The sequence below is a fragment of the Pelodiscus sinensis genome, chromosome 1, assembly GCF_049634645.1.
Source record: "Pelodiscus sinensis isolate JC-2024 chromosome 1, ASM4963464v1, whole genome shotgun sequence".
Lineage (NCBI taxonomy): Eukaryota > Metazoa > Chordata > Testudines > Trionychidae > Pelodiscus > Pelodiscus sinensis.
Window position 1 is genome coordinate 139782826 of NC_134711.1, and position 20523 is coordinate 139803348.

At 44.2% G+C, this 20523-nt stretch overlaps 1 protein-coding gene across 2 annotated transcripts in view; it reads left to right on the forward strand.

The window, feature by feature from the left end:
- Window positions 1-20523, forward strand: part of MAN1A2 (mannosidase alpha class 1A member 2) — a 229958-nt gene that overhangs the window by 38875 nt on the left and 170560 nt on the right. For both annotated transcript variants that reach the window (XM_006135741.4, XM_075904629.1), the window contains exon 2: window positions 10166-10421. In XM_006135741.4, the coding sequence (XP_006135803.2) occupies window positions 10166-10421 (256 nt within the window). The remainder of the gene's footprint in view (window positions 1-10165; window positions 10422-20523) is intronic.

The following is a 20523-nucleotide window of genomic DNA, read 5'->3' on the forward strand; positions in this document are numbered from 1 at the left end:
CTGTGCTACAGTGGGCCTAGCCTATCTGAAGTAGGACCCAGCCTGTGACACAGTGCAGCAAGCTCGGCCTGGCCTGGCCTGGCCAGAGCAGCCTGCGGCATGACTGGCCAGTTTGGGCTGGAGCAGCCCCGCCTATCCCCTGTGTGCATTGTGCAGTGTTAGGAGTTAGTTGAATTTCCTGAGCTGCCTGCTATATGGCCTTATTCTTTTGGATCTGTAAGCATCTTTAGTTTCACTTAAAGATTGCTTATTAAAGATGTGCAAGGCTGCTACTTGGAAGTTGATGCATATGTTCGCTAAATATTATGTGTTGGATCACACTGCTAGAGCAGATGCCAAATTTGGTAGAGCGGTGTTACAATCATTATTTAATTAGGACTCTTCCCACCTCTGGGATTTTTTTAGCATTGCTTGTTGAACTAACCATAAGTAGGAATATTCACAGCTCAAAATAAAAATGAAAGATTAATTGTAACTGAAGTTATTTGAAATGATTGCATATTCATACTTCTTTTCTTTCAAAGAGGTCTGTTAGGGTCTTCTGGATTATTGGTAGAAGAAAGTGAGGTGGTAGATGGCCCAGTGCCGCCTCCCCTTCAGATAATTTCCAGACACCGATAGGAAGAGTAGGAGGTGGCATATGTGTACTCCAGCAAGCATGGCTTGCAGAAGGTTCTATTATAAATTGCCATCAGGCAACACAGTGTATGTTTTAATTTTCAGAGTTATCTCAAAGAATTCCAGTTGCAAGTAAGTAACTTTTATTTATGTCCAGTCTACACTTGCACAGCTTCAGATTGCAGGTCTCTTGTCAGCAATGGTTTTCTTAGGGAGACCTGCAAGTTGACTGTCTTTTCTTTGAAAAAATCTTGGGCTTTCCTGGAAAAGCAGATTCTAGTGAGGACTTCTTACATGGGGCTGATTAATCCTTCTTCAATTTAGGAAGGGTGGAATGTGGCATAATATTTCCTGTTCTAAGTGGTCTAGCGGTGATGCAGTGCCTAAGGTAAATGTGGTGCATTAGCTATCTTCTCTTTCAACACCATGAAAAAGCTAGGAGTGGAAGTCTTAAGTTTTAATCAGTGGTTCAAAAACTTTATTGGGTTATGTGCCATCTTAAAATATTGATGGATCATCAAGCTCATGTACCATAGTTTAGCACCCCAAGTTTAAAATGTCATGAAAAGTTAAACACTTGTTATTTCTAAACATGGCTTCATCACAGGAAAGAATGTGGTCAGTAATGAGGATTCAGTGAGGATTAAATACATGAGAACCCTATATTTCTAAAACTAAACATTTTTTTAAAATGGAGTAATCTTAACATAGCCCTTTTGCTTCAAAAAACCAAGCACCAAAACAAAGAAATACTCACTGTTAACGTGTTTAAGCACAAATGAATAGAATTATAACACACTACTACTACTTACACCAGCATTTGTCTTCAAAAATTCACCTATTGCCTGAAAAAAGTGACATGCTTTTTAGAACCACAATTTCCTCTGCCATGCTTCTTTGACGTTTTCTGTTCTGTTCTTGCATTTTCACATATGTTTCTCGTTCTTTTTCTCTTGTGTTTTAACTTTTTTTTTAAAAAATCTGTTGTCCGTCTTCTGTGCTTTGTGGGACAAGAAGGATGTTTGAGTCTGTCAGTAATCTGCAGAGTGTCATCATCGGCAGTATCATTTGCGCCCACTCTATCATAACTGGTGGAGCCTTGCTGACATTTTCATAATCCCATTCAGCTTTTTAGAGTTCTGTATTATCATTCCAGGAAGGCAGCACACAGTTCTGCTGTCTTTTTGTTCCCTGCAGAATGCTTTGTTCATTTTTTTAAGCAGGAAGAAAGTATAAGAAAAAGAAAAGGATATTTTAAAATAAATAGGCTGCACACATGTCTGTCTTTCTTAAAGGGTTATCATAAGCATTGTTTTTAAGTCTCAGAGGGGTAGCCATGTTAGTCTGCAACTTCAAAAATTAGTAGTCCTGTGGCATCTTAGAGACTAACAAATATATATCTATAGTGTCATGAGCTTTCGTGTTCAAAACACTTTATCAGATGATGAGCTGCAGAGGAATAACAGAAACCCCGTATTTTATAACAGAAAAAGAAAGGGGGGAAAAGTCCCCCTGTCAACTGTAGGACTGGTGCTAATAAAGCTAATTAAGTGGGCTGGAAGTGTCCCATACTTAGCTTTTGATGTAAAAATGAGGTGTCACATGGAGGAAAGACTGGCTTTATAATATGACATCCAGTTCATGTTTTATTTTCAAGCCCAGAGAAACTGTCAAATCTGCACATGAATGTCAATTCCACACTCTCTGTAACTGTCGGTGAAATTCCTTTGTAGAAGAATGGCTACTTTTAAATCTATGTTTGAGTGCCCAGGCAAGGTAAAATGTTCCCCTACAGCAGTAGTCACCAACCAGTAGATCAGGATCTAGCGATAGATCTTGGAGTCTCTCACAGGTGATCCTGACTTGTTTGACTGGGAAGCTATCAAGTGCTGGCACTTAAATTGCCTCTCTGCCCACTGTCCTGCTGCTCCTGCCCTCTGCCTTGGAGCTGCCCCCCTTGGGAGTCTCCTGCTTGCTGTGCAGGGTGTGGGAGGGAAAAGAGAGGGGCGCTGATGTCAGGGTGTTCCTCCTCCCCCCATTTCTGTATGTTATCGCGCCACACAGAGAGAAGGATATGGACGGAGCCTAACCTGTCATGGCTGTTGTAATTATCCCTGTGGTAATTGCTGCTCCTGGAAGTGGCTGGCATGTCCCTGCAGCCCCTGAGAAAGGTAGAGCAGGGGGTCTCCACATGCTGTCCTTGCTTGCAGACACCACTCCTGCAGCTCCCATTGATCAATAACTGGAAACTGTGGCCAGTAGTAGCGGTGGGCTCAGTGCCTGTAGATGAGGGGCAGCACATGGTGCCACGGAGCCATTGCTGTACATGCCAGCTGCTTTTAGGAGTGGTGCAGGGTGAGGGCAGGAGTGAGCCTTCCTTAATTCCACTGCTCCACCACCCGGAAACTGTCTCAGGTAAGTGGTGTCCAGCCAGAGCCTGCTTCCTGAACCCCTGTCCCAGCCCTGAAATGTCTCCTGTACCCAACCTCCTGATCCAGACATGAGTGCCCCTGCATCCAAACTCTTTGCCAGAGCTTACACTCTGAAACCCCTCCTAGACTCCAATCCCCCCTGCCCTGGGCTAAGCCTTCGGAGCCCCTCCCAGAGTCTGAACCCTTTGGCCCAAGATCAGAGCCTGCATCCCAACCGCTTACCCCTGCCTGGTGACAGTGAATTGAGGGGGATGGAGTGATCAGGGTGAGGCCTTGGAGAAGGGGTGGAGCAGCATGGGGCCTCAGAGAAGGGGTGAGAAGGAAGCAGGGCAAAGATATTTGGCTTTGAGGTAGATCTTACATTGCACTTAAATTGAAAAAGTGATCTTGTGGTTAAAAAGGTTGGAGACCACTGCCCTACAGGTTTCTATTTTTAAGGTACTCCAGTTGCAGTTCCCTCTCTTTACACCTTTGGAAATGTATCATTTTCAAATGTGTTGATTACATAGTGGAGTAAATCCTCCGGTGCTTATTTCTTTCCTGTTTCTTTTGCCAATCCTTTAATATACACTTTATCTTACAACACATTATAAGCATTACTACAGTTATCAAAGTTTGTATCTACAACAATATCTTAAATCTAAATGCCACAGCTGGATGTTTCCTAATTGCATTTATTTGCTTTCACTAGCTAAATGGTTTTAATGTGTTATATTCCATTAACTGCTGTATTGTTTTTTCCTGCTTGTGAATTAAATGTTTTGTATTTTGCTTTAACAAAGACTTATAAATGTAGATTCAGTTTAGCAACAGATATTTAAAGTTAGGGAATAATTACATAGCTTTGACCCAAAGCGTGGGTTACTTATTATCACGGGCTCCGCACATTAGAGTATGGGTATGATTTTGATTAATCTATTTATAGTTTTGAATTGAGGAATAAATCACCAATTAAACTGGATTACTTGGGAATACTTTCCCTCCCTAATTGTGTTATAATTGTGTAACTACACCAGACCTGGGCAAAATACCATCTGTGGGCTGGATCTGGCCTGCCAAGCTACTGGATCTGGCCTGCAGATGCTGCGGGGAGCCCCAGGCAGGCCCCACCTGCATGCAGCTCTCAAATGTGGCTGTGGGGCCTTTTCACTTTAAAAACTGAGCCTGGAGGGGAGAGAGCTTTAGGCGTTGCTCCTGCTCCCAGGATAATCCCATTGGCCAGCTTCTGGCCAGAAATTGGCCAGTGGTTGCTGCCTATTTCAATAACAGGCAGCCACAAAACACAAGGGGCTTGTAGTTATTCACAGAGCACATGGCTGCAGCCTGTGTGGATAGGCAGGGAGGCTGATTCAGAAACGGGCTGCTGGCTGGTGAGTCTCCTAGCCAGAGCCTGCTTCTGGAACCAGCTCCTCCCTTCCTTAACCCTCTTCTCCCACTCTGCCCCCTGCTCCACATACCCAAATTCTCTGCCTTCCTTCTGCACCCATGCCCTTCCCAGATCCTGCACCCCAATCTCCTGCCCCAGATCACAGTCCCCACCTGCCCTAGCCCACAACTCAAACTCCTGCACTCCCTCCTGTACCTCAATTCCCTGCCCTAGGTCACAGTCCAACCCAGTCCAGTGCCCCAGGTCACAACTGCCTCCTTCACCCCAACTGCCTCCCTTACCCCGAGCTCCCGTCTGCATCTAACCTCCATCCCAGACTCTACACCCCCTCCATTATTATCATGGAAGTGGGCGGCCCTTAACCTCTTCCCAAATTCTTGGAGTGACTCCCCAGTCAAAAATTATTGCCCACCTCTGAACTACACAGTATTCTCTCTTTCCCACTAGGGATGAAAGAGTTGAACTGGTTAACCAATGAGCATTAGCTTATTGATTAACTTTGCCAGTTAAACTCCTGGCACACTCCCATGGGGCCACCAGCGGTCTGGTGGGCAGCCAGCAGAGCATTAAACTGTGTAACTCATTGAATTTCAATCAGTTACACTGTTAGTGCTTTTAAAAAAATGTATGTCCCTAATTCCAACGTATATGGTGTTTATTTGATGTACAATCCAGATACTCAACCATACTGTGCAGCCTAGATGTGACCTTTCATTTTTGCTTTCTGGTTCATTGATTTATTCCACAGGCAGTGTTAATGGGCCCTATGGCATCACATTGCTAGATCAGTCTGGCTTGCACTTCTAAGCAGCAAGCCATAATGGGGGCTTGCTATCATTCATGTGAGTTTTACCAGTATTTGAGATGCCTGGACATGGCATTTAAAAAGAGACTTTGAAGGGCCGCTGTGGAGTAAGCTTTTAATATGTTTAATATATGTAGGTTCTCCCCCCCCCCCCCCAAAAAAAATTATTGGCAGGGAAAATGAAAAATATACTTGTAAATATACTTCTGTATAGTAACTAATCAGGAGTTGGTTATTTTTTCCTGTGGGATTACAAAGTGATGTCATCGAGTCACAGTGTCCACTGGTGGGTGGGCAGAGGGCGTAGGCATGAGAGGATAAAGTCTCCCCCCATCCCCACGCGTGCTGCCCCTTCTCAGGCCCCATACGTGGAGCCAAGCCCCACCCACTGCTAGCCTGGCCCTCTCTGGTGGTCACGTGGAGAGCTGGGCCTGGCATGGGGTTATGGAGGAGAGAAAGGGCCTGTTAGGCCATGGGTGGGGGAGGAGACAAAGCGCCCAGGCCAGCACAGCTGGAGTAGAGGGAGAGGAAAAAGGGCCCGGGGTTGGTTTGGGTGAAGGGACAAGAGAGGAAAAAAGGCCCGGAGTGGCAGGGCTTGGGGGGGAGGAGAAAGGGCCTGAGATTGGCGTGGCTGCAGCCTGGCCCTCCCCGGTGTCCAGGGCGAGAGCCGGGGTTGCCTATCCCCATGAGAAGGGGGTTGGCAAGCGTAGCGAGCAGGGGGCATAGCCCACTAGTATTGATTAATTAACTGATTCATTCTTTTTACTGTATTCCTTAATACTTGTGCAATAACAAGTCTTGGGTACTGGTTTGTGTAGCATATTGATAATCTATGATGACAGCCCCCCACAGTATGAGCAAAATGCTTAACAGTCCAAGAATATTTGTTTTACTGAAGTTAATGCCTGAGACGCATAAGCGATTGTTCTGTTTTTTGAATTCCTATGCTGACCCAAAGCAGTTGCCAGTGCTGTCCCTGTTGCAGTAGCTGCAAATAATCAGATTGGCACAGTGTACAATCTGAGGTTAATGCCTGTTTCAGTAAATGACCGCTTTAATCAATAGTGCATTTCATATTAATTTTCAGCTGCTGTTTTTAAGTAAAGCATATTTCTGTCTATTCAGGTATAAACTTCTGAGAAAATCTGTATTCCTAGAAATTCTGAGTTGTTAATTTAACATTTTTTAGAAAATATTCCAGTAACAAAAATATTTTGCAAAATACTAGTAATATTATGGCTTTTCTTTAACTGTTTAATATGAATTTTCAGATTTTTGATGCCTTAGTTGGTAAATTTTGCCAGAAGTATATAAACTAAGATTAGACTTTGTCCGAGGGCTGAGGATTCATACACTTAACCTTTGGGAAAGGGGGATTATGTTACCCTGCGTGGAGTTCGCTCATATTTTGAGCATTTACAAACAAAGCTACCCCTGAAATATAAAACAAAATTACTTTATTGTTATTACAGCATAAAATAAACTTAACAAAGTGTAATATCACAAATAATTATAGTTCTGATCAAAAATAATTTTCCTGTGACACAAGGAAAGGCCAAATGAGAGTTAAAATAAAAATGGGCATGTGACTTTGAACATACATAAACAATATGGACAAAAACAATAAGGTTAGGCAAATTGAACTAGAGTATTCTAAAACACTAACAGCAAATGAACACTTTAACATATCAATCTGAGTGAGAAATACTGAAAAGGTTTTCAGGATTGGTTATTGAGGGAAAAACATAAGCTGAATAAAAAGTGAGTGCCTCAAAGAAGAAAAAACCTGAGTTGTTAACAGTTAATTACTGTTATAGTTCATTCATTGTCCTGTTTTTCTTGAATTACTGCAGCAAAACAAAAACTATTAAATATGTTAAAAGAAATCATGCAATACCAATACTTTACGTAGGTATTTGAAGATTTTTATGCTTGCCTTTTTTCCCCTACTTTTGAGTGCAGCGATATATTGGGTACTTACCACAGGACTTCCAGTGTTCCAGTTTTTTACTTTTGGTCTGGTCTGTATTAGGGATTTACTTGCATATAGCTGTGTCTATCAGAGAAATGAAAAATCCACACCCCGAGAGAGACCAATATATCAACCTAACCTTTGGAGTAGTCCAGCTGTAGGTTGGCAGGAGAATTCTGTTAAGTTTGTGGATTTGGGTGTGGAGTGGCATCTAGCACTATGTTTTACCTTCTCTATGACTTAACACTAGCGCAAACTTTTAATAAACAATTTGAGAGGTGTTTAATCATTTAACATTATCAGTGGCTGCATTTTCCCAAAACTGTTTCTGTGAGATGGCTGGTGGATGGGTGGGAATGCGAATCAGGCTAGCTATTGTCTTCCTAAAGGTACAGAGAGGGCAAGAGAGTGCCTTTCCTTAAATTATCTATAGCTTGATTGTACACCATATGGACATACAACTATCTTTCCATAGCTGCCTGTTTGGTGTTGCTTTTAATTTCTAACTGTCATGACACAATGATTGATTTTTACTGAGAGCAAATACTGTGTCTGTCACTTAGCTGCCAGCTTCAGCCTGTTACTTATAACTGTTTGCAGGATTCAGTTACCTTCATCAAACAAAACCTGTAATTTCATCAAAAAATGTTAGGCAAGAGCTGTTTTCCATAAATCCTTGTTGACGTGCAGTAATTATGCTGCTGTCTTTTGTTTACTAATTGTGTCTCATATTAACCTTTCCACGATTTTGCCTGTAACCTATGTCAGATGAACTGGTCTGTAGTTTCCTGGATCATTCCATTTACTCTTTTAAAATATTGGCACAACATTAGTTTTTTGCCTATGCTTTTCACCAGTGTCCCAATATTTAATGGTTCGAGAGTTTATCAGAGAATTCTTTTAATATTTTTGGATATAAAATATCTGTTCCTGCTGTTTCCAAAATGTTCTACTTTAACTGATGCTGAGAAGATATATTTGGGATGGAATAGTCACTGTGGCTGGTGCATGGTTCAGAACAGTACGTCCGACAAGATACCTTGAAACTAGTGGCAGGAGGGGAGTGGAAAGGGGGGGGGCGGCAAGGGGCAGGAAGTAGGAGTTAGCTCTTGTTGGTTTTTCTCTTTGAAAAAGTCAGATCTGGGATAGGTTAAGATGTGGGGGATGGAAAATAGAGGGTTTTAGAAGGTATCTAATGGTGACTGAAGTGTGGCAGTCCCTCAGGGTAGAAAAGTAAAATGGCATAGCGTTAAAAGTGGTAGAACTGAAGGGGGAGAGGTGCAGAAGTCAGCATGATCTTGTGCCTGATCTGTGTGCCTGACCTGTGTGTGAGTAAGAATGAAGACAGTGGCTGTTGGTGGTCATACAGGGGTTGGCATGGTGACCTTGCACCATGTAGCTAAACCCTGTATTTAATCCCATTTCTGATTTTTCAGTACACCAAATAGCAGCACCATAGGGAGCTTAGAGTTGATGAGCATGAGAGAGCAGAATTGAGTGGAGGAAGCATGAGGGAAAATGTGGCATAAATTAGGGGGACCGATGTTGGAGACAGTGAGACAAGGCTTTATATGCTACATGTTGCATTGTCCCATTTTGTGTGGGATTGTAGGCTGCAGGTAAGATAATGAGAAGAAGGTGAAATTAAGATTGTTAGTGGCAAAGGTTGGGTGAAGGTTAGGCTAATGATATCCTGGATTTTTATGGTTTTATTGCTAGTGTATGCACGTAAACAACCTGAATCTATATTTAATTTTGGCAGGATTTGTGGAGGATTGGATTATTCACAAGGCTAAGCAGGTGATTTGTTGGATAGTGGAGGCAGACTGTAATACAGGTTCAGCCTCTCTAGTCCGGCAACCTTGGGACCTGACTGGTGCCGAACCAAAGAATTTGCCAAAACATGGAAGGTAAATGTTGTTTAGCAGCATTATTAACACTTCCACTGCTTACTGGGCTTTTAGAAAATATTTAGGAGTAAATTAGAGCTAAATAACAGAACACTGAGAACCAGGACTGTTGGCTGTTAACAAACTTTATCGGATTGTGGGAAACTTGGCCACACCCATAATAATTGGGCATCTGATTTAACTAAAATCATGCTGGACCATGGATGTTTTTCCAGACCAGAGAGTACCAAAATAGAGACTTTAAAATTTTAAATCACTTTATAGTTGGATGAAAACTAATCTGGAAGGCCTTAAGTGAGAGGTCCAAATGTATCCTTGCTGCTTCCAAAAACTACAATTCTGACGATACAATGATCCACCTTTGGTTTTAATGACAAGGCATTCAAATCAGGATGGGATGTGCAGTGCTGGGAGCTGTAGTTTGTGCAGGCCATGTTGCTTGAATGGCTTGGGTGACTGTAGTTTTGCTATGTTGCTCATTAAACAGATTGTTGATTCAACCCTTTGTTGAGCAAAAGGAAGGGAAGAGCCCTCTTTGTATTTTTTTAAAGTTGGTCATTCCTAAACATAACTGTGTGTTCTGTGTTTTTTTAAAGTTGGTCATTCCTAAACATAACTGTGTGTTCTGTGTATCAGGAGAGATGCACTTATGAAAACATGTCAGGCCTGAACATGAAATTGAGAACATAGGCCTTTTCTTTTTAAATTGTTGAATAAAAAGGCAAGGGAAAATACTGAGACATGATTTACAATAACCAGTCACTGCCCCAGAAAGATGAACATTCTTATGGTTCATGAACAAATATTACAGTAAAGAAAGACTGAGATTTACTATTGGAGCTGTGGCAAAATACAGTGTAGTATGTGTTTGAGAACTGGGACTAATTCTATACTGAAATATTTCTGTGAAAGTCTGTTTGAGTCAATATAATTGTCTACAGTAAGCCAGTGCAGAATATGGCTTTTTCTTGTTAAAGGAGGGTTGTCACAATTGTTGGTTCCTTCATGAAACCAGGCTCTGATTAGCATTTGTTTCTTTAGAGAAGAAGAGGAACGCCTGAGAAATAAGATCCGAGCAGACCATGAAAAAGCTCTAGAGGAGGCAAAAGAGAAGCTGAAGAAATCTCGCGATGAGATTCGAGCGGAGATTCAAACAGAAAAGAACAAAGTAGCCCAAGAGATGAAAAAGAAAGACAGCAAGCCACTCCCACCTGTACCAGTACCAAACCTCATAGGGATAAACAGTGCAGACCCAACTGATAAGAACATCCGAGAGAAGCGAGACAAAATTAAAGAGGTAATGGGCAGAGTGTGATCGTGGTTGTTGCAGGCTGTGATGGGAACTGTTTTACTTAGATTTTCAACCATTGCTGTTCTGAACATTTTATTAAATCCTATTTAAAAATAAGTATGATTATAAATCTTTAAAAATATTTAAAAAACCAACACATTTAGTAACAAACACACAAGAACTATTCATCTGTGTGAAAGGAAGAATTGAATTCTGATTTGCACTCAGAAATAACAAAGGAATATAGGTGTCTTGTGGCACATTGCCAGCATTGTGCATTAAGTTGTTTCTCAGTACCCTGGCTCTCTGATGCAAAGGATTCCTGCAACATTTGATACCAGACAAACAGAACGGATGCATATATGGTCATCTATGCTGTCAAATAATGAACATGTGATTGATACTTATGTTTCTTATGCTTCAGAACACTGGTCCATGTAGTCCTGTGTCCTGACTCTTAACAGTAGCCAAAACCATCTGCTTCAGAGGAAAGTGTAAAAAGCTCCACGGTGGACAGTAATGGAATTGTCCATCAGAGAAACTTGTTCCTAGTTGGTGTGCTGTGTAGGGGTCAAAAAAGGGGTCTGATGATAGGTGTACAGCCTGGGCAGACACTGCTTTTACTGATTTATAGACTTTGATTCCTCCTTTTCTTCTTCCGGTAGTGTCCCCAGGGTGCAGGTGTCGGGCTGGTCCCAGCGCCGCGGGTTGGAGAGTCATCAGCTGTGGTTCAGTCGGACTGCGCATGCGCGGCGGCACGTGCTTTTCATGCTGTTTGTGAGCTTGCGCGCAATCCGGCTTCTGCCAGTTCCTCCTGACTGTTCACGGTCGCAGGCGGAGCAACTTCTTTCTCCTCAAACCTCTCAGCGAAATCTGTAGAATAGTTTGTTTAGTAAGTTAATAGTTCATAGTTAGTTAGTTAATTACTTGTTACCCCGTGTCAGTTTAAAAAAAAAAAATTTTTTTCTCCTCAGTTCATCATGCCGGCTTCCCCCAGCTTCAAAAAGTGTGCGCAGTGCCGCGACGCAATGCCAGCGTCTAATGGGCACTCTGTGTATTAAGTGCTTGGACGAGGGTCATATACCCCCCAAAATGCCCATACTGCACAAAGCTGACTGCCCGAGCCAGGCGGGACTGCAAGGTGTGGTTAAAACTGCTCCTTTTCAGCAAAGCCCTCCAGCCTGCTGACGCTGAGTTGCCCAAGCCATCCACGTCTGTGGCCCCAGCAATGGGCAAAAAGTCGCCTCTCTGCTCATAGTCTACATCTAAGAGTGTGAGTGATAAGCCAGGTACCTCAGGAATCAGGTTACTTCGGCATGCCGAACGGTATAAGTCAAGCCATAGTGTCTCGGAGCCAAACCCCTCCCTTCATAGGGGGTCAGCATTGACACCGGTGGTGCTTCTAAGACCTGAATTGGCCCCGGCTCCTGCCAAGGAAAAGTCTTTGGCACCGACTACTGTGACTTCCTCAGTGCTGTCCGCACCTCTGTCGGCCTCAGGGGCGCAGGCATCGGCTTTGGTGGTTGCGGCACCGACTGCCCTGGCACCAGGCTCACAGCAGTTGTCCCCAGCACCGTCTTCGGCACCATCGCTGAGTGGATCATTGATGCCGACTATCCTGCCAGCACCGAGCAAGTCTCGTCGAAGAGCAATTGAGTCATCGACCAGACTCGCTCCAGACCCTCTCACAGGGCATGCTGTGGCACCGAGTCATCGTGGTTCTGGGGCAAGCCAGTCACCGGTTCAGGGAAAGGGTAAGCACAAGCATCAGAGGATAATAACCCCCTCTCCAAGCCCAGAACCCGGTGGTCTTCTCTCCCCAGCCACTATCACCAGCCTCTGTATTTTCCAAGCCACTTCAGCAAGAAACCTGGACCACGCCTATCTCTCAACATCACAGGCGTTCTCCACAATACTCACCATCCCCTCAGCAATATTGCAGGCATTCCTGTTCATCATATGCTAGGCACCGATCTCGCTCTCCGAGGTCACCTACATGCTCTTCCTCCTCTACGTGCCATCATGACTCCAGAAGATGATACTCACCAGGTTATTCACCTAGACGTTATTATCAGGACCAATATTGCCATCATCGAGACTACCATTACTGATGTCAATATTCCTCGGGACACTCTTCTTCTAGGTCTCCACGCTGTCATCAGCGTCACTCTTACGGCAGCTGCAGGCTACCAACGCCACCAGAGGCTTCCACTTGACCACCTACACCATCTGGAGATGTTCTTCTTCCTCTGAGACAACCGGAACCAGTGCCGGTAACTGCACTGGAACAAACATAGCCCCTATATGTTTACGGTCTATATGTTAACGGTGCAAGTACAATCTCCAATGGACCAATCTTCTTCCTCACTGGACGATGCCGTTTTCCCTGGAGATTCTTCCCCGGTAGACGACATTCATCAATTTCATGAATTTTTCAGAAGAGTGGTGGAATACCAGGAGCTACATGTGGCGGAAGTTCAACTGAAACAGCATTGTCTCCTGAAGAACCTCCCACAGTCTCAGAAATCCAAAATGGCACTACTCTTTGAGGCAATCCTAGAGATTGTGGATGATATTTGGCAAACACCTGTGTCATCCCAGCCCACACATAAGAGGGCAGAGAAGAAATATTTCGTCCCCCCCGAAGGGGATGGAATTCTTGTTCACGCACCCGCAGCCAAATTCTTTAGTCGTTGATGCAGCGCAACAAAAATCCAAGACATCACAGCACAGAAATATTGACAAGGAGTCCAAACGATTAGACCTTTTTGGACGGAAGGCTTATTCCTCCGCCACACTTATGCTAAGAATGGCGAATTATATTGCACACCTCTCCAACCATAGTTTCGATAATTATTTGAAGATGGTAGCAGTATTAGAGCACTTGCCTGAAGACAAATGGCAGCTCGTTAAAGCAGTAGTCCAGAAAGGCTACACAGCCTCAACAACGGCCTTGCAAATTTCCCTGGATATTGCTGTTGCGGCGGCACGTGCCACAGCAACATCAGTGGTCATGAGGCATTCTTCCTGGTTGCAGATGGCATCAGTACCTAAGGACTTACAAACAAAGGTCGAGGTCTTTTTGTGGAAAAAACTGATCAAGTGTTGCACTCCAGAAGAGACTCTAGAGCTACCCTAAGAACACTAGGGAGGTGTGTACATCCCTAATCGTTGCAAACACTACATACCTTACTTCAAGCAGAGGCCCCTCTCGTATATGGCGCCCAGATATAGACAACACGACCAACAGCAACAACGCGGTAGACCACGACAGCAAAAGTGTAGACCGCAAACTGGAAGAACTTCAAATCCTCAGAACAACAGGCAGCAAGTTTGATGGTCCTATCGATGGACTACGAACCATTCCGTTAACATATCTGCCAGAATCACAGAAGTTGTTTCACCTCTGACTGAGACCTTACCAGCACAGAGGGTTTGCCATCACCACAGCTCGCTGGGTCCTGGAATTAATAACATTAGGATACTCCATTCCCCTTCTCCACCACTCCTCCCCCAACCCCGTCCCTTTTAATGCAAGAGGTTCTCTGACTCATTAGAGATTGTGGCGGTGGAAGCAGTGCTTGAACAGTTCCAGAGCAAGGGATTCTACTCCCATTATTTTCTCACCGAGAAGAAATCGGGAGGATGGAGACCGATCCTGGACCTTCGAAATCTCAAATGGTACCTCAGGAAACAAATTCAAGATGGTGACTCTAACGTCTATCTTCCCAGTATTAAACAAGGCAGATTGGTTCATGTCCCTCGATTTGCAAGATGCGTATTTTCACGTGACAATACACCCAGCTCACAGACACTTCCTGAGGTTCGTCATAGGCACGCAGCACTTTCAATACAAGGTCCTCCCGTTCGGCCTATCATCCGCGCCCAGGATCTTCTCCAAGATACTCTCGGTGGTTGCAGCGTATCTCCATCGCCAGGGCATCATGATCTTCCCATACGTGGATGACTGTCTTACCAGGGTCCATACCTACGAGCACACACTTTGGGCCACCGAAGTCACAAGAGACTTATTTGTGGATCTGGGCCTCGTACTGAATTTCCCGAAGTCCTCACTCATACCACAAAGATCCCTCATGTTCATTGGGGCACGATTAGAGTCTATAACGGCCAAGACCTATCTTCTTTCAGAAAGATTCCACACAATACAGAGCCTAACTCAGACACTGTCCGTCAGTCCAAAGGTGCCGTTGCCATTCATGGTGTGACAATCCCTGATGTGGTGGACTTCTCCAATCAACATGCTCTCCGGGGTCCTGTTCCACCATCTGTATCCTACTGTTCAAGTTACTTCAGACGCTTCTTTCCTAGGCTGGGGAGCCCACTGTGAGGGCGAATTCATTCAAGGCCAATGGAATACACAAGAAGTTCTCCAACATATCAATTTCCTGGAACTCAGGGCAGTATTCAACGTGTGCAAGGATTTGTGGACAGACAGTTCAAGTCTTTACCGACAACGCTACCACGGTTTACAGGGTGGAGCCCGATCCAGATCCCTTTGCAAAGAGGCCACGAAGTTATGGAATTGGTGTATAAGTCACAGAATCACCATTGTGGGCACATACCTCCCAGGCAAGGACAATTCAATTGTAGATGCCTTGGGCAGACATTTTTTTCCTCAACACGAGTGGGAACTCAACTCAGAGGTGACCCACTCCATATTTCAGCGGTGGGGACGCCCCACTATAGACTTATTTGCGACACATCTCAATGTGAAATGCCCAAAATACTGTTCCAGAGCCAGCCTGGGGCCGAAATCCATGGGGGATGCATTTCTGATAAACTGGACTCACAATCTCCTCTACGCCTTTCCTCCAGTTCCACTTCTCCCGAGAGAATTAGAGAAGATAATCAAGGACAGGGCCATGGTGATACTCATAGCCCCATTTTGACCCAGAAAGATGTGTCTTCCTCTCCTCTTACAAATGTCTCGCCAACCACCATATCATTTACTGAAACGACCCGACTTGCTCACGCAACAGGGACTGTCTATGGCACGATCCCAAATCGACCGACTGCACCTCATGGCGTGGCTCCTAGATGGTTCTATAGCACAGAAATCCTTTGCTCACAAAAGACTCTTTATAAATGGCGTCGCTTCCACTCGTGGTGCTTGGCCAATGAGCTAGATGCAATATCTATTCCAATTAATTGTATCCTGGATTATGCTCTCTGTTTATATCATTCCCACGTGGGGCTCTTGTCCATCAGGGTCCATCTCTTGGAGATTTCTGCATTCAGACAGTCAATTGGAGTTTTTTCAATAATGGCTCACCCGATGACTAAACGCTTCCTGAAAGGGCTAACGAACTTACACCCCCCTGCACAGAAAGCCCCCTGCTCTATGGGATCTAGAGTTAGTTTTGGACATCCTCACTTACCCACCACTTGAGCCTTTAGCTACATGTGGCATTCCTACTCTCACCATGAAAGTTGCCTTTCTCCTAGCTATAACGTCAGCTCAACGGGTTGGGGAATTGGCAGCCCTCTCGGCCTTTTTTACCAACTGGGGGTAATACTTCGACCTCACCCCAACTTTTTACCAAAGGTGAATTTGGAGTTCCATATAAACGAGCCTATAATACTCCTGACATTCCATCCCAAACCACATACCTCTGCCCAAGAAGCTCGTTTGCATACATTAGACGTCTGCAGAGCATTGGCTTTTTACCTGGAATGAACTCACTCTTTTCATCGATCTCAATGACTTCTCCTATGTTCAGAGGGAAGAAACAAGGGCTGATCATTGTCTTTACAGAATATTTCTAAGATAATTGTGAAATGTATTACAACATGCTACTCTTTACCCCATAGGCCCATAGCTACACCAATTACTGCTTATTCCACCAGAGCAACATCCACCTCACTGGCATTTCTCAAAGGAGTCTCAATTCAAGACATTCACTGTACAGCAACGTGGTCTTCGGACATAACATTTGCTAAGCACTATGCTGTTGACGCTATTGCCTGAGAATCAGCGCTGGCCTCCACGGTGCTGTCCACAGCAACCCGTTCTTGACTCCAATCCCACCTCCGCAGATGAAGCTACTGCTCTGTACTCACCTGAAGTGGAGCAGCCGCGGGGACACTATCTGAAGAAGAGGAGGAAGTTACTCACCCTGTGCAGTAATGACACTTCTTTGAGGTGTCTCCGCCCGTGGGTACTCCATGACCCGCCCTCCTCCCTGCTTTGGAGTCTCTTCTTTATGTTTTTCAGGAGTGATCTGATTCGGAGGAACTGGTGGGAGCCGGTTTGTGCGCAAGCTCACAAACGGTGCAAATACCACGTGCTGCTGCGCATGCGTGGTCCGGCTGAACCACAGCTGACGACTTTCTGACCTGTAGTGCTGGACGAGCCCAACAGCTGAAGTGGAGCACCCATGCGGGGGGGGGAGACACACCTCGAAGAAGCATCATTACTGCACAGGGTGGGAAACTTCCTCTTCTGTTTGCTTATGATAGATAAGCTACAGTTGTATCCAGGATGAAACTTTTCATGAACGGTCTATATGTTAACCATGTTCCTTACCCCCTTATCTATTCCCATTTGCTCTGAAGTATATATTCAGGGTCACCTATCCTTTCCCCCTTGCAAGTTACTGATTCAAGGAGTTTCATGATGTGAAAATGGCCATCATCAACTAAAAAGCTGGGTAAACGGGCGGGTATGGTTATATTCATCACATACTCATGATTATGCATTATATGGGTGTTCACATTATTGAATTAGGGCTTAAAGGGTGATATAATTGACAAGTGTATTTACATACTAACTAAGATAAAAAGGTGTACCTGTGGTTAATTTGTTGCTCACTCAAATCCCAGGATTGAGGGGGTCTGAGATGGAATGAATATCTGCAAAAAAAAAGTGCCTTTTTGCCGCCTCTGGGTAATTTGTGCTTTTTTAACACTAGTGGTTCCCAACATGTGTGTCAAGACTCCCAGGGGGGTCACAAAAGAGTACCATGGGAAGTGGATGGATTGTTAATCTCTGTCTATGGAGGAGTAGATGGGCTAAAACCTGAGTGGACCTAAAACAGAGAGCTAGATCCAGCACCACAAGATGCAGGAACCACTGCTTCCTCAAGTATGTGTGGAGTGGGGAGGGAGTGAAAGGTAGCCCTAGTCTTGCTGAACATAGGAGCTGCAGCTGCCCAGAGTGAATGCAGGATAGTCTCCCTTTCAGTCTCCCTACCTCCCCAGCAGCCTGAGGGTGGCATTAACAGAGGCGACCTCAGTCAACCTGTGGAATTCCTTGCCAGAGGATGTTGTGAAGACCAGAAATACAACAGCATTAAAAAAAGAACTTAGATAAATTCATGAAGGATTGGTCCATCAGTGGCCAGGATGGGTAGGAATGGAGTGCCTAGCCTCTGTCAGCAGATGAGAATGGATGATGGGATAGATCACTTGATTGCCTGTTCTGTTCATTCCCTCTGGGGCACTTCACATTGGCTGCTGTTGGAAGACAGGATACTGAGCTAGCTGGACCTTTGGTCTGACACAGTACGGCCATTCTTATGATCTTATGGGTGAGATACAGAGTGTGTGAGTTATAACGTGGGATAGAGGAGGGAGGTATAGCCAGGGGGTGAAGTGTCTGGGACAGGGTATGGGTGCAGGAGAGGATTCTGGCCTAGGGGAGGGAATGTAGCAGGGAGCCTGCCTGAGAGTCCCACTGGACTGCTGGTCAGGAGCTGCCTATGTAAATGCTTCCTACGCACCCCACCTCCTGCCCCACATCACCCTCTACACGTCTCCCTCCTCAAGGTCACAACTCCCTCCCAGACCCATGGGTGCTGCAATGATTATGCTGGGGGTGGGGGCAGCATGCCAAATCTTCCTCCCCCCACAAAGGGCATGCTGCGCCTAGATGCATATGACCCCAACAATTGGCTCCTTTGAGTGGCTTGAGGCTACGGCAGGCAGGGAGCCTGATTGAGGCTCACAGCAGCTGCAGGCAGGATCCAGAGGCGTGGTAGGCTGGATCTGGCCCGCAGGCCATATTTTGTTTGCCCCAGCTCTTACCCTTTGTATCTCCTCCATTTAGATTGAAGCGTTGAGCTCATAGTATAGTAATTTTTTTTTCCAATTTTTAAATATGAAAAATAAGAAAGCCATAACCCACATAGGCAACATAGGAGAAGGAATCAATTTAAATTTGCAAACTCTCAAAAGATTCTTTATTCTCCTGATACAAGTACGTATAGCCAAAGTGCTCTCTTGCTAACAAAGGTAACACCGTGTACTAGAGGTAGAAGATTTTTATTGGCCTAAGGGTGGGTATATGAGCTAATGTAAACCTGACAATTTAAAAGACACATTTCCTAACTTATTGAACAAAATACTTTGTAATTGGCAATCTGTCATCCAGAGCTACGGAAAACCCTGTGACCTTGAATGATCATTTTGATTTCTGTTTGTACAGAAAAAGGAAAAAAGAGTTGTTTTCCCACAGTATGGGAAATGAGCTGCCAGACACTTTGCTTTGATTGGTATCTGAGAGAACCTACATCTGAAGAGGATTGTGAGTCTGTCTATCTGAGAGCAGTTTTTAAGTGAAATTACTTACTCAGGTTGTTAGTAATTGTAGTTATAGAAAACTCAAGCCCTCTTAGGTTGTTTGAAGATTGATTGTATGCTCTTGCACTTGCAACATATTGCTAAGCCCATCAGTGTCCATGGGTCAATTTTTAATACACAGAACCCGATAAAAAGAAATAACTTTCAGTTGTATTATTATTCAGAAATAAATTAAGGAGAGATTTGATCACAGTTTATAAGTAGCTACATGGTAAACAAAATGGGTTCTTCAATCTAGCAGGGAAGATTATTAAAAACATCCTGTGGCTGGATGTTGAAACTAGACAAGTTAATACTGGAAATAAGATAAAGATTTTTAACAATAATTAAACATTAAAACAACTTATTTAATGATGTAGTAGATTGTCCATCATAGCAAGACTGGATATTGTTCTAAGAGGCATGCTCTTAGTTTAAACAGGGATTAATTCAGGAATCTCCTGTAGCTTTGTGTTGTACAGATCAGGTGATGGCAAGGATCCCTTCTAGTCTCAGGCCTATTAAGTATTTACAATGTGTAAAATTCACTGCATGTGACTTTTGTACAAAACAAAATGGTTATGTACATTATACACCATCTTTTGAAACTACATTTTCTGGGGAAAGTCTCCCCTTCACCACCCATATCAAACTACATACAAAATATCCCCACACCCATTTCCCCAAGAGCAAGACAGCCAGAGATTTTATGAAGTCCTCTAGAGCCAGGTTGGGAAACCTCAGGCCTGGGAGCTGGCTGCAGTCCCCGGCTTTCCTGGATACAGTCCCCTAGTCTCAGGGTCCCCCTCAGCATTGGGGAACCCATGCTTGCACTCTAGCTCCCACGCTTCTCCCCTTTGGGGCTGGAGCACAGAAAATTTACTAGGTTGAACTCCCCCCCTTCCCCCCCCATGGCTCTGGTGGGCAAGGAGAACGTGGGGAGTGTCTTTCTCCTCAATTGGGGCCTTGTCACTGAGGTTTGTCTTTTTTTGTTTGTTTTTTTTTATTTTATTTTTTTGCTTCTTCCTTGTGTGTGGCCCCTGTCCCAAAAAGGTTCCTCACCCCTGCTGTAGAGGCTATTCTATTACTGTATATTTTATGTGGAGGGTATTCAGATACGAAGGCAAGGGCTGGCATCATAAAACCTTAAAACAGAGTTGGACAGAGAGACGGATAGATTTTTATAGTTTAATGCAATCGAGAACTAAGGTACAGTGTAAATTTACCAGTTGAGACCATTACTGGAGAGCAATAGTTAGGTTTTTTTTGTTTGCAGGAATGCCACAAAGTGCCAGTGTTGTTTGCATACCTTTTGCTAAACTCTCTTCAATGTCTCCCATAGCAGCCCCTCAGAATATATGTATAATGTTCATTAAGCAAATTATTTATGCCAGAGGGTATAATAGATTACATTTCTGATTATATTGCATCTCAAAGTTATTAGTGTAAATGATGTTATTGATGTACAAGGTGACTTATCTGCAACAGACTAACAAAAGTTTAAGGTGTTTCCATGAAGACAAGGGAT